This window comes from Parasteatoda tepidariorum, chromosome X2 (genome assembly GCF_043381705.1).
Source record: "Parasteatoda tepidariorum isolate YZ-2023 chromosome X2, CAS_Ptep_4.0, whole genome shotgun sequence".
Taxonomy (NCBI): domain Eukaryota; kingdom Metazoa; phylum Arthropoda; class Arachnida; order Araneae; family Theridiidae; genus Parasteatoda; species Parasteatoda tepidariorum.
Genome location: NC_092215.1, coordinates 32,276,749 through 32,291,642, shown reverse-complemented (window position 1 = coordinate 32,291,642; position 14,894 = coordinate 32,276,749). Strand labels below are relative to the sequence as shown.

Sequence of the window (14,894 nt, the reverse complement as noted above, 5' to 3'; positions counted from 1 at the left end):
ACTGCACTTTAAGATCAATGTTTGATTAAAAAAAATTTCCACTGCGAGTCTATATTCTATTGCATTTTACTACATTCACTACTACTCTACCTGACTTTACTATTTTTTATTTATGTACCCTTATTTAACCCTATTTATATTTTTACCCTTTTATGTGACCAATGTTTGATGAAAAAATCTATTTTAACTCTCTTCTATGCGCCCATATTTTACTTAGATTTTCAGATATTTAATTGTCCTTATATGTATTTGAAAAAAAAAAATACTATAATCTAGTAAATCTATACAGTAGACCAAATCCAACATTGTTCTTGCTTAAATTTATAATAAATTTAATATTAAAAGACATATGTGTGAGATAATTTTGTAAATTGAAAATAAGAAACAAACAAAGCTTCCTGTCAGCTTGGAGGAAATATCCAAATTGAAAAATAATATTTATATTAAAAAAATAAAGATCAGGCAATTTTCAGATTTCGTAAAACATGATTGTGTGTGATTTATTAACATACTCTTAATTTGAAAAGAAAAGAAATATTCGTGAGATAATTTTATAAATTCGAAACAGAAAAAGGAATAAACAATCGAGAAAAATCTTCTTTTCAGTTTGGAAGAACTATCTGAATTGAATAATAATATTAAAAAAAAAATTAAAGATTATATTACATACAATTTTTAAATTTTGTAAAACATAGTTATGTGTGATTTATATTATCTTAATTTTTTAAAAAAAGAAATATGCGTGAGATAATTTTATAAATTCGAAACAGAAGAAGGAATAAACAATCGAGAAAAATCTTCCTTTCAGCTTGGAAGAACTATCTGAATTGAAAAATAATAAATAAAAAATACAAAAAATAAATAAATAAATAAATAAATAAAGATTATATTAAATAAAATTTTCAAATTTTGTAAAATATGGTTATGTGTGATTTATTTGCATAATCTTAATATCTTAAAGCAAGAAGTATGCGTGAGATAATTTTGTAAATTAGAAACAGAAGAAGGAATGCGAAAATAAGCTTCCTGTCAACTTTGACGAAATGCGTGAAATTAAAAATAATAAATATATCTATATATAAATCAAGATTATATTACATGTAATTTTTAGATTTTGTGAAACATGATTGTATATGTTTCCTTTATATATTCTTAATTATTTTTTTCGTTAAAAAAACTGAAAAAAAGAAACAAACTTGAGTGAGATAATTTTGTAAATTAGAGAAACAGAAGAAGGAACGAGCAATCGAGAAAAAATTTCCTGTGAGCTAGAAGGATATCTGAAGTAAAAATAATCTCACAAAAATTAAAGATTATATTGATTGCAATTTTTAGATCTTGCAAAAAATAGTTGCATGTGATTTATTGACATGTTTTTATTTATTTTTTTAAAAAATATCTATGTGTGAGATAATTTTGAAAATTAAAAAAAGAAGAAGGAACGAAAAATTGAGAAAAAGTTTTTTGTCAGCTTAGAGGAAATATCTGAATTGAAACATAATATCTACGTACATAATAAAATTAAAGATGCACTTTTTAGATTTTGTAAAACATGGTTTTTGTGATTCATTTACGTATTTTTTAATTTTTTAAAATTTAAATGTGCGTGAGATAATTTTGTAAATTTGAAATGGAAGAAGAAACGAACAATCGAGAAAAAGGTTCCTGTGAGTTTGGAGGGAATATCTGAATTGAATAAAAATGTAAGCAAAAATTTAAAGATATTTCATGCAGTTTTTAAATTTCGTAAAACGTGGTTACGAGGGATTTATTAACATATTCTAAATTAAAAAAAAAAAAAAAAGAAATGCGCGTGAGATAATTTTGTAAATTAGAAACAGAAGAAGAAGCGAACAGTTGAGAAAAAGGTTCCTGTGAGTTTGGAGGAAATATCTGAATTGAATAATAATATAAACAAAAATTTACAGATGTTTTATGCAATTTTTAAATTTCGTAAAACGTGGTTACGTGGGATTTATTAACTTATTCTAAATTAAAAAAAAAAAAAAAGAAATACGCGTGAGATAATTTTGTAAATTAGAAACAGAAGAAGGAACGAACAATTGAGAAAAAGATTCCTGTGGGTTTGGAGGAAATATCTGAATTGAATAATATTATAAACAAAAATGCAAAGATATTTCATGCAATTTTTAAATTTCGTAAAACGTGGTTACGTGGGATTTATTAACATATTCTAAATTAAAAAGAAGAAATACGCGTGAGATAATTTTGTAAATTAGAAACAGAAGAAGAAACGAACAATTGAGAAAAAGATTCCTGTGAGTTTGGAGGAAATATCTGAATTGAAAAATATTATAAACAAAAATGTAAGGATATTTCATGCAATTTTTAAATTTCGTAAAACGTGGTTACGAGGGATTTATTAACATATTCTAAATTAAGAAAAAAGGAAAAGAAATGCGCGTGAGATAATTTTGTAAATTAGAAACAGAAGAAGGAACGAACAATCGAAAATAAGCTTCCTGTCAGCCCGGAGGATATGTCTCAATTGCACGTCTTCTCCATTTTTTTTCTTTTATCAATCAACTACTTTTATTAAGAAGTTCAGTTTTTTCTACACTGATTTGTACTAAAAAAAGTGTCATCAAACCGTATTTCCTGGCAATAAAGTCATTAAAGACTAGAATTCGCTATTACTCCAATAAACCGTAAATAAACCGTTCAGCGTTCGGAGCTATTTATTGAAAATAGCTATAAAAAAGCTATAAATTCTTGAAAGAATAATTTATGAAGTTTCAGGCACTTAGGTCTCTAAAAGAATGAAAGAAATTGAGTATAATTAAATTGTGCTATATTATAGGATAAAATTCACAAAGGCGAAGAAACAATTTAAGGAAGATCATAAAATGTGTCAAATTAAAGAATTATCTTATTCATACTGTTATTCCAGTTGAAAAACTTGCTTAAATAAAGATACTTAACCTCATGATGTGCCGCAAATTTTAATTACAAGATTTAATTCTACACATATAAGCTAAATATTTATAATCCAGCTTGCTAAACTTACTACTTATGAGGAAGTAGGTAGTTGGTTAATAATTCGCTGGGTTTTAAATCTATGTTTATGATAATAGCAAATATGGGCAAAAAATTAATTTCATCCATTTGTTTCATAAAATAAGCAGGTATTTTGGATTTAATAGCTTATAATTAAAAAATAAAAATAAGTTGAAAATTTTATCAAAATAAATTTATTACCAATATGAATAGTGCAGTTTAAGATTATCCTTAACATTTAATACTTTGAGTTTGAAAATTTTATTAAGAATGTGCTGAAGTTTCAAAAAAAATTTATTACCAATATGAATACAGTTTCAGATTGGCCTTAACATTTAATACTTTGAGTTTGAAAATTTTATTAAGAATGTGTTGAAGTTTCAAAAAAAATTTATTACCAATATGAATAGCGCAGTTTAAGATTAGCCTTAACATTTAATACTTTGAGGACGATTTCACCTTGACTGAACATAACTATGAAAGTCTTTTAAATAATTTATAAAATTGCTATATAAATTAATATGAAAGAATAGGATATTTTAACGAACCGAAAAGTTTGTGTATGATTAAATTATGCTACATTATGGGATGAAATTTTAAAGGGGAAGATTTCAAACGCAACATCGTAAAATATGTCAAATAAAAGAATTATTTAATTCAGTGATTCTGATAGGGCTCAGTGAAAGAGTTAAATTATCTATATTGTGGGATGAAATTTTAAAGGGGAAGATTTCAAACGCAAGATCGTAAAATATGTCAAATAAAAGAATTATTTAATTCAGTGATTCCGATAGGGCTCAGTGAAAGAGCTAAAGGGGCTTTGCGAGTTAGAACTTCTTATAACTAGCGATGAATTCAGAAACCTCTGATTATGTTTAGATCCAACCTATAATTCATAATTTTTTTAATCTTTCGGTTACCTTTACGAAATTATTTTAAGTGAAATGCTAATGAAATAGAAATGGCATTTTTTAAAAGAAAACATAATATTTTTAGTAACAATATATTGAATAAATAATGAGAAGAACAAGAGCTTATAAAATATTGCATTAATATTTCCTATCACGCTTTTTAAATTAAAGCAAAATAACTCAATTTTTTAGCCCCTTAAAGATCGGTTATTTTTCAAAGAAACGGTCATAAAAGTGCCTATTTTTTTTTACTTTTGTATTTGTATTACGTATTTGATCAGTGCTACAACTAGTTTAAAATAAACTAACTATTTACTAACCTTAAAAATATAGTACTGCCATCTGGTGTGTAAAATAAGAAATAAAATGTTTTCTGGGTGAAAGAAATTAATTAGTTTTATTCTTATTGGCGCGTTACTGCTGAACACTCCAGCCCGTCAATAACACGGGAGCGAGAAATAGAGGGGGAAATCTCACCCGTCATTTTCACGGGAGCAAAAAGGAAGGAGTTAATGAAGAATTATGTATCCTTAATAACCATTTTCAGCCTTTAGAGCAGTTTTTTTTTGTTTTCAATTCGAAGAAAACCATATTTCGACTTATTTAATTAATTTTCAGCTTATGTATAGGCACCAAAAAACAAATTTATAACTGGACTAAATACAGTACAATGGGTCGGATAAAAACCTAATTTTAAAAATTTTTGAATGTTGTATTTTATTACTCGAATTAATTAACTGTTAGAAACGAAAGAAAAAATTCTTGACTAGTCTGAATGTCTTAAGAGTATGTTAAAATTCATTAATGAATTTTTAATGAAGTAACCTACTATATAATAAGTAGAACAAACTCATTTCAAAAATTTTTAAAGTTTTTGAAAAAAAATTTTTTTTTTTTGAAAATTTATTTCATAAGACACTGTATTTGATTACTCGATAAGTATTAGCCGCTAAAAAAATCAAAAATCCTACAGTCTAAATCCTGGAATCCAATTTTTTACGAGTATGTTATGATTCATAAGTGCTTTTTTAACGAAATAACTTATATCATAAATAAAAAATGAACTTTTCGAAAATTTTTCTCTCAAAAATACTGAAATTTAAACATTGTATAAACAAATATTTTCGAAACCTTGAACCTATGAACCATTCCTTAAATTTCCATATCAAAAATATAAGTTCAAGTTAAACTATTAATTTCCATGCTGAATGCAAAGTTTGATCATATGCCAAAACTCCAAAAGAGTAGCCGCAAGAAATGTTTTTTAGTTTAATTTTTTTAGTTTCTTCTTTTTCTTCCAAAACAGCGTTTTTTTTTTTTAGTTTTTCTTTAAAATTTTTTTATACGTTCTCATTAAATTACAAAAAATAGTTTCTTACACGATAAATTAATATTATACAGATGTTTCATTTTTGTTCATAATTATGTTTTAGAAAAGGATTTCTTACATGACAAATTAATATTAATCAGATGTTCTTAAGAATGAAATCGAAAAGGTTTGAATTACACATTTAGTTCATATAAATTTTTGTTTATTTTTGCAAAAAACTTGCTCAATGATGATTTAATCTGTTTCCCTCAAAATAGAGTTTTTTTAAAAAAATACTTTTAACTTTTTTTAATTTTTTATATTTTTTTAAGAATTTTTCTTTCACTTTTTGTTTATAAGTTCTCATTATGTTACAGAAAATGGTTACTTGCACGGCAAATTAATATTCGTTAAATCTTCCATTTTTGTACATAATTATGTTATAGGAAATGGTTTCTTACATGACAAATTAATATTATTCAGATAATCCTAAGAAAGATATCGAAAAATATGTTTTGTATCATACTTTTAACACTTATAAATTTTTGTTTCTTTTCGCAAAACAAATTGCTCAATGATGATTTAACCTCTTTCCCCCAAAATAGAGTTTTTTTTCGCTTTCCATTCCATTTTTGTACATAATTATGTCATAGGAAATGGTTTCTTACATGACAAATTAATATTAATCAGATATTTTTAAGAATGATATCGAAAAATATGTTTTGGATCATACTTTTAGCACTTATAAATTTTTGTTTCTTTTCGCAAAACAAATTGCTCAATGATGATTTAACCTCTTTTCTCCAAAATAGAGTTTTTTTTTATCTTGCCATTCCATTTTTGTACATAATTTTGTCACAGGAAATGGTTTCTTACATGACAAATTAATATTAATCAGATATTCTTAAGAATGATATCGAAAAATATGTTTCAGATCATACTTTTAGCACTTATAAATTTTTGCTTCGTTTCGCAAAAAAACTTGCTTAATGATGATTTAACTTCCTTCCCCCAAAATAGAGTTTGTTTTAGCTTTCCATTCCATTTTTGTACATAAGTTCTCCTTATTTTATAGAAAATGGTTTCCTGCTCTACAAATTAACATTAATCAGATGTAAAGAATAATATTGAAAAATATAATTTGGATTACATACTTAGTCCTTACAAATTTTTGGTTCTTTTAGAAAAAAACGTGCTCTGCATTAATTTTAACCTTTGAACCACGTTTATTGGTTGCGCTTAAAATTAACTATTACATATGAAGTAAAATAGGAGAAGCAATAAATATAGTATAAACGATTAAAAATAAGTAATAAGTTTAAAATGATCAAACTTTACAATCTGTAAAATATCCGTCAATAAAATAACCAGCATTTGTGTAAAAATAAGTGAAGAGTTTAGTTTTAGCTTAAATTCAAGTTTTGCTACAATTTGTGTTTTAACTTACCAGGTAAGCACATTGTATTATTAAAAGCTACGTGATAATTTTGACAAACACATGTTCTAGAACTCCAATCACAATGACTATGAGCAATGAAAAGTAGACAATCAAAAGATGATTTGCAATGATCATATAACTGCAGTTCAGTAGGAAAATAATCTGAAAAATAGAATTTTTATTAACATGATTAAAATGTACACTAAAACTTAATTTCGACACGCTCTTAAGGGTGGTAAATACGCGTGTATTTACAGCCCTTAGGAGCTTAAAAATGCATGAAAACTTAGGAGCAACTTTAAAAATGCATGAAAGACACAAAATACTAAAGCATAAAAAACTTCCTAACACTAAAACTTCATTTTGCCACGCTCCTAAAGGGCGGTTAATACGTAAGCTATGACATTAAAAATACATGAGATATATAAAATACTAAAGCATAAAAAAACTTCATAACACTAAAACTTCATTTTGCCACGCTCCTAAAGGGCGGTTAATACGTAAGCGATGGCATTAAAAATACATGAGATATACAAAATATTAAAGCATTAAAAAACTTCATAACACTAAAACTTAATTTTGCCACGCTCCTAAAGGGCGGTTAATACGTAAGCGATGACATTAAAAATACATGAGATATACAAAATACTAAAGCATAAAAAAACTTCATTACACTAAGACTTCATTTTGCCACGCTCCTAAAGGGCGGTTGATACGTAAGCGATGACATTAAAAATACATGAGATATACAAAATATTAAAGCATAAAAAAACTTCATAACACTAAAACTTCATTTTGCCACGCTCCTAAAGGGCGGCGAATACGCGAGCGATAACATTAAAACTACATGAGATATGCAAAATACTGAAGCGAAAAAATCTTCAAAACACCAAAATTTCATTTCGATACGCTCCTAAAGGCGGTAACTACGTGTGCAATAACGTGAAAAATACAAAATACTAAAGCATATAAAAATTTCGTAACGCTAAAACTTCATTTCGACACGCCCTTAAGTGCGATAAAATACACAAAATATTAAAGAACAAAAAATGAAACAAAATAGCAATGCAATCTAAATTGAAGAGAAAAAAAAAATCCATTGACAGAATGAGAAAATTTTCTTAAATGTAAAGCTGCGTATTTACACAGCGATATTAAAGTAAAGAAAGTAATAACTTACCAAAATTTCGCATGACATGTGACGTTCTTGCTCTTTTCATTTGCGCATTTATTTTTGGAAATGATTCCCATGTTAATACCTAAAATAGAGAACTCTCGTTAACTTACGTGATATTTCTGGGATAAATTTCTTTTTAATATGCAGGGTGTTTCGTAAAGATCGCTCTTATTATATATATATATATATATATATATATATATAAACAATAATAGGAAGTAATAATACAGAACTTAAACTAATTTGAATTTGTACTGAATTTGAAACTAAATTGAACTAAAATTGAAAGAAATGTTCCATTGCAAAGGATATCCTTAACATAATCACGAAGGCAAACTATGCACAATGAAAAACTGTTCCATTTTTTACACTTTTAAATTAAGTAATAAGCGTTTAGAATTTACATTCAATTTGTTTCCACATAACTCAAAAAATTCTGTAACTAAAAACGAAAAAAAAAAATACCTGAAAGTTATGCAAAAATATTCAAGTTAATTTAAACTGCATGAAGTTTCGTATATGAAAGATAAAAAAATTATTTTGACAAATTTTTTAACAATCAATCAAAAGGGAAACAATTCTTGTAGAACCTTTCAGTTAAAACAATTATTAAATCATTCTTTAAAGTTCTTATTTGTTACTGTGGCAACCACTTAAAACTCCGTCAAACGATTTCCTTAAATTGAAAATGAATCTTTTCTACCATCAAATAAAAATCGGGATATTGCTCAGATTTAGATACAATAAACAACTTTTACAGTAAGTTCTCACTCAGAGGGAGAGGTTTATTTTTTTTAAAAGAAAGTAACCTAGACATGGAATAAATGTATGTCATCTGAAAAAAGCACCTTCCCGCCCCGTTTTAGAATGGTCTAACCACGGCACTCGCTGCTGCCAAGTAGAAGAACTCAAGGGTTGCCAGAAAATCGCAATACACACCGGAACTCGTTCAGGTTCAGGTAGTTAGACAACTCTCACGTGTGCTAGATTAAATAGCCATCCCCCCAAACATTTATTGTTTGCCTACTTCTTTTTATTTATCCCATTCAAATTCTTCAACTTCTCTTTCGCGCTTTTCAACTCCAAAGCATGTGCGAAAAAAAACTATTTGTTTTCAATGATCTTAAAGTTATGTTGTTGTAGCGAAACTATAACATGGCGCATTACGTGAAAGAATTTTTTTCACGCAGTTTTATATTTTAAAAAACCGCTTATATATACACACACAATTAAAAACTTTTCTCGAGAGACAAAACGAATTTTGTAAGGTAGGTTTTCATTTGAAGGGCATATAGTGAAACAATTTTAATAATTTTCTGTCCTTAAAAAAAGAGAAAGTAAATCATTTTTTTAATGGCATATTTGAAGAAGGTAACATTGTGCTTAGATTTTAAAATCCAAGTTTCAAGGAAAGTACTTTGGCAAAAATGAATGATTATGTCAAACTATATANAGGATCGAACTCCGGAAGACAGGAAGTTCGATTTAACAGATTTTACGAGCATATGTACTGTATAATGTACTCGGTGGATCTTAACGGAGTCAAGGATCGAACTCCGGAAGACAGGAAGTTCGATTTAACAGATTTTACGAGCATATGTACTGTATAATGTACTCGGTGGATCTTAACGGAGTCAAGGATCGAACTCCGGAAGACAGGAAGTTCGATTTAACAGATTTTACGAGCATATGTACTGTATAATGTACTCGGTGGATCTTAACGGAGTCAAGGATCGAACTCCGGAAGACAGGAAGTTCGATTTAACAGATTTTACGAGCATATGTACTGTATAATGTACTCGGTGGATCTTAACGGAGTCAAGGATCGAACTCCGGAAGACAGGAAGTTCGATTTAACAGATTTTACGAGCATATGTACTGTATAATGTACTCGGTGGATCTTAACGGAGTCAAGGATCGAACTCCGGAAGACAGGAAGTTCGATTTAACAGATTTTACGAGCATATGTACTGTATAATGTACTCGGTGGATCTTAACGGAGTCAAGGATCGAACTCCGGAAGACAGGAAGTTCGATTTAACAGATTTTACGAGCATATGTACTGTATAATGTACTCGGTGGATCTTAACGGAGTCAAGGATCGAACTCCGGAAGACAGGAAGTTCGATTTAACAGATTTTACGAGCATATGTACTGTATAATGTACTCGGTGGATCTTAACGGAGTCAAGGATCGAACTCCGGAAGACAGGAAGTTCGATTTAACAGATTTTACGAGCATATGTACTGTATAATGTACTCGGTGGATCTTAACGGAGTCAAGGATCGAACTCCGGAAGACAGGAAGTTCGATTTAACAGATTTTACGAGCATATGTACTGTATAATGTACTCGGTGGATCTTAACGGAGTCAAGGATCGAACTCCGGAAGACAGGAAGTTCGATTTAACAGATTTTACGAGCATATGTACTGTATAATGTACTCGGTGGATCTTAACGGAGTCAAGGATCGAACTCCGGAAGACAGGAAGTTCGATTTAACAGATTTTACGAGCATATGTACTGTATAATGTACTCGGTGGATCTTAACGGAGTCAAGGATCGAACTCCGGAAGACAGGAAGTTCGATTTAACAGATTTTACGAGCATATGTACTGTATAATGTACTCGGTGGATCTTAACGGAGTCAAGGATCGAACTCCGGAAGACAGGAAGTTCGATTTAACAGATTTTACGAGCATATGTACTGTATAATGTACTCGGTGGATCTTAGCGGAGTCAAGGATCGAACTCCGGAAGACAGGAAGTTCGATTTAACAGATTTTACGAGCATATGTACTGTATAATGTACTCGGTGGATCTTAACGGAGTCAAGGATCGAACTCCGGAAGACAGGAAGTTCGATTTACCAGATTTTACGAGGGCGTATAATGTACTCGGTGGGTCTTAGCGGAGTCAAGGATCGAACTCCGTAAGACAGGAAGTTCGATTTAACAGATTTTACGAGGGCGTATAATGTACTCGGTGGATCTTAGCGGAGTCAAGGATCGAATTCCGGAAGACAGGAAGTTCGATTTAACAGATTTTACGAGCATATGTACTGTATAATGTACTCGGTGGATCTTAACGGAGTCAAGGATCGAACTCCGGAAGACAGGAAGTTCGATTTAACAGATTTTACGAGGGCGTATAATGTACTCGGTGGGTCTTAGCGGTGTCAAGGATCGAACTCAGGTCATTCCGGACTGAAGTCCGATACTCTATCCACTGGGCTACCACGGCCAGCAAAATTAAAATAGACTTTATACAATTAAAACTCAAATAATAAGCAATAGCAATGCAAAATGCAAAACGGTAAATGTATATACGATATTTTATACTAAAATAATTCACGTCAAAATTTTCTTTTTGCTTAACTATGTTTTAACTTTTCATTAACACGTAGAGCGCTGCGTCAGCCATCGGTGGCTGACACTAGACTTTCCATTTAGGCCGCGTCAATCACCGGTGGCTGACACTGACCTTTCACATAGGCCGCGAAAAACAGCTGGCTGACAGCGTATAACATGATATAGAACTATAAAGTTTACATCCTTTCAGGGAATTGCAGAAAATTTAATCAAAATTTACTTAACTATGATTCTTGGTTTAATAAATTCAATTTAGTAGATTTTTATCCACCACTATTTTTAAACAATTCGTTGGCATATATAATTCACCACTTTTTTTTAGATATGTCATGCTAAACCTTTTATAAACTAGGAAAATCTGTCTATATTTGCAAATTTAGTTTGTAGTTATTTACCGTGTGGCCAGACGAGCAAGCCATGAAAAATTAGAGTGGCATTCAACGTGTTAATGATGAAGAGTCTATTTAGTTGGATAGAAATCACTTAAACTTTTTTAAAAATGTATATAACATGAATAAATAATAATTTTAAACCGAGATCACACGTTACCTTTTCATTTAAATACGTGCCGAAAAACTGTTATAACCCGTTTTTTCAGTTTGCGATCATTAACTCTAAATATGCGTGGTCGCTAACACTCATCTGGTGCTTTCAGTTGCTTCAGATATAATGATACTTCATTTCATACTAGAGGCAAGAAATCAAGTTTATAGAGTGGGTGAGCAAAATAACTAATATTCTAATAGTCTGAAGCACAGATTGTAAATAATCCGCCCACTGTAAGTTTGATGATCTAGCTTCCTTCCGACAAGAATGAAATGTTTGAGTGTTGTCATGTTACAGTTACGGGAAGTCTCGGTGAAACAAAGTTTGATATAGTATATTGTTATCAAACTTGTCTCAGTTATAAAGGAGGTCACATTCCGATCTGTAAAGTGGTGACCTTTAATATATATCGAAGCTTATATAAAATGTAGCCCATGTATTTATGGTTTAATTACTCGGTAGGACGTCTGACATCCGATTTATTTCTTTTGCCGCGATACAAGGAAAATTCTTCACCTTTTTCAGGTAAAAACGTGAGAAGGATTGAAATAGTTTTCGTTTTTTTAATCTTATAATATTAAAAATTATATTGCTTTTGGGAGTAGTTGCATAAAAAAATTCATTGTAAGTTGATAATTTACGAACGATCAAAGTTTGCACCTGCAACCCCATAAAGTTTTAATATACATAAAGATTTTTTAAAAACTTACCCATAAAATGGTTGCTGTCATATAAGATGGGAACCATGATTTCATCTTCTTCAGTTTAACTCTGAAAAACGAAATTGTAATAATCATTAATTTGGTAAATTTTAATGAAGCATTAAAATGAATTTATTTAAACAAAAATTATAGAGTGTGAATAGTTTTATTAAAAGTATAATAATTGTTTTAGATAAAGAGAGGTTGTTATAAAGTATATATTGCAATAATCATTAATTTGCCAAATTTTAATGAAGCATTAAAATGAATTTATTTAAACAAAAATTATGGAGTATGAATAATTTTATTAAAAGTATAATAATTATTTTAGATAAAGAGAGGTTGTTATAAAGTATATATTGCAATAATCATTAATTTGCTGAATTTTAATGATGCATTAAAGTGAATTTATTTAAACAAAAATTATAGAGTATGAATAGTTTTATTAGAAGTATAATAATTGTTTTAGATAAAGAGAGGTTGTTATAAAGTATATATTGCAATAATCATTAATTTGCCAAATTTTAATAAAGCATTAAAATGAATTTATTTAAGCAAAAATTATGGAGTATGAATAGTTTTATTAGAAGTATAATAATTGTTTTAGATAAAGAGAGGTTGTTATAAAGTATATATTGTAATAATCATTAATTTGCTGAATTTTAATGAAGCATTAAAGTGAATTTATTTAAACAAAAATTATAGAGTATGAATAGTTTTATTAGAAGTATAATAATTGTTTTAGATAAAGAGAGGTTGTTATAAAGTATATATTGTAATAATCATTATATATTGTAATAATCATTATATACTGTAATAATCATTATATATTGTAATAATCATTAATTTGCCAAATTTTAATGAAGCCTTAAAGGGAATTTATTTAAACAAAAATTATAGAATATGAATAGTTTTATTAAAAGTATAATAATCGTTTTAGATAAAGAGAGGTTGTTATAAAGTATCTATTGTAATAATCATTATATATTGTAATAATCATTATATATTGCAATAATCATTATATATTGTAATAATCATTAATTTGCCAAATTTTAATGAAGCATTAAAATGGATTTATTTAAACAAAAATTATAGATTATGAGTAGTTTTATTGAAAGTATAATAATTGTTTTAGATAAAGAGAGGTTGTTATAAAGTATATATTGCATTAATCATTATATATTGTAATAATCATTAATTTGCTAAATTTTAATGAAGCCATAAAGTGAATTTATTTAAACAAAAATTATAGAGTATGAATAGTTTTATTAAAAGTATAATAATCGTTTTAGATAAAGAGAGGTTGTTATAAAGNTAAATATGAAAATAAAATCTTCCGGAAAATCCGGAAGAGTTGGCAGGTATGCAGTATCAGTCAAAATTATGAACAGTAAATTATTTTGGATGGGACAGCTACAATATTGGTCAAACTTTACTGAGCCTACCTGAGCTTTTATGTAAATTTACTCAAAGATGCTCAAGCTAACTTTTGATTTTGAAATTATCTTTCGCAAAGATCATTTGCCTCATATATATGAGATCAAGCCATTAGGCTCCTTGCTTTTTGAAAAAAGGTAAACAGTGGTAACTTAATTAATTTGTAAAATTTATTTGAAAGAAAATTAAATCATTTTTGCACTCTATAATAGATTATGTTTCAAAAGTCCTGGGTTTTATTCTCGGACCAGGCAAGGGTGACTCAGCCTTTCATCCCTTCACTGGGTTGTTGAAATGAATACCGAGCATGCTTGGGGACTAAACACTGGGGGTTCTACGTTCGGCTGACCACCTAACTTTAGCATCTGCTCTGGCATCCTAGAGCCCAAGATCTAGAAAACTGGGGTGGGCACAGTAGGCCATGACCCTCTATGGACTGTCATGCCACTGAGTTTATTTTATTTTATAAATCGTAATCAGTAATATATAATATTCTTCTTTTATCTAGGCAGTTTTCTCGTTTTGAAAAATGTTTCAGGGAATGGGTTAAGAAAACAAACAAATGTTTCTAACTGGAGTGGCTGTTGAAATTTGCTTCTGACATTAGCGACACAGTAGAGCGTTTTAAATGACAAATGGTTTAATATTGAAAGAGTATTGAGGTTAAAGTTATTGAAACCAAGTTCCAAGTTCGAACTAGGTATTCAGAAACGTTTAAATAAATAAAAAAAAAGATAAGGAGGTGAATAACAACAGTATGAAGATAAAATTTACTTAATGCTCTAAAAATTACCTTAAAAAGGCTTAAATTGAAAAAAAATATCTAGAGACAATATTTAATGCATTTAAAAAAAAGTTAAAATTTAAAAAAGAAATTGGGGGTAACATGTTCATCTACGATAAAACAAAAGCCACATTAGTTGGAATTTATTCGGACGACAAAACTTATTATACGTTTATATAATTATGAAATTCTTGTGATTTTCT

At 28.8% G+C, this 14,894-nt stretch overlaps 1 protein-coding gene across 1 annotated transcript in view; it reads right to left on the bottom strand.

Annotated features, from left to right (window-relative positions):
• The window catches only part of LOC107440903 (sortilin-related receptor), a 136,548-nt gene that overhangs the window by 32,138 nt on the left and 89,516 nt on the right, over positions 1-14,894 (bottom strand). The window contains exons 2-4 of the mRNA XM_043040997.2: positions 12,480-12,540; positions 7,857-7,935; positions 6,686-6,838 (exon numbers count right to left, since the gene is read on the bottom strand). Coding sequence (XP_042896931.1) covers positions 6,686-6,838; positions 7,857-7,935; positions 12,480-12,524 — 277 coding nt within the window. The 5' untranslated portion in view covers positions 12,525-12,540. The remainder of the gene's footprint in view (positions 1-6,685; positions 6,839-7,856; positions 7,936-12,479; positions 12,541-14,894) is intronic.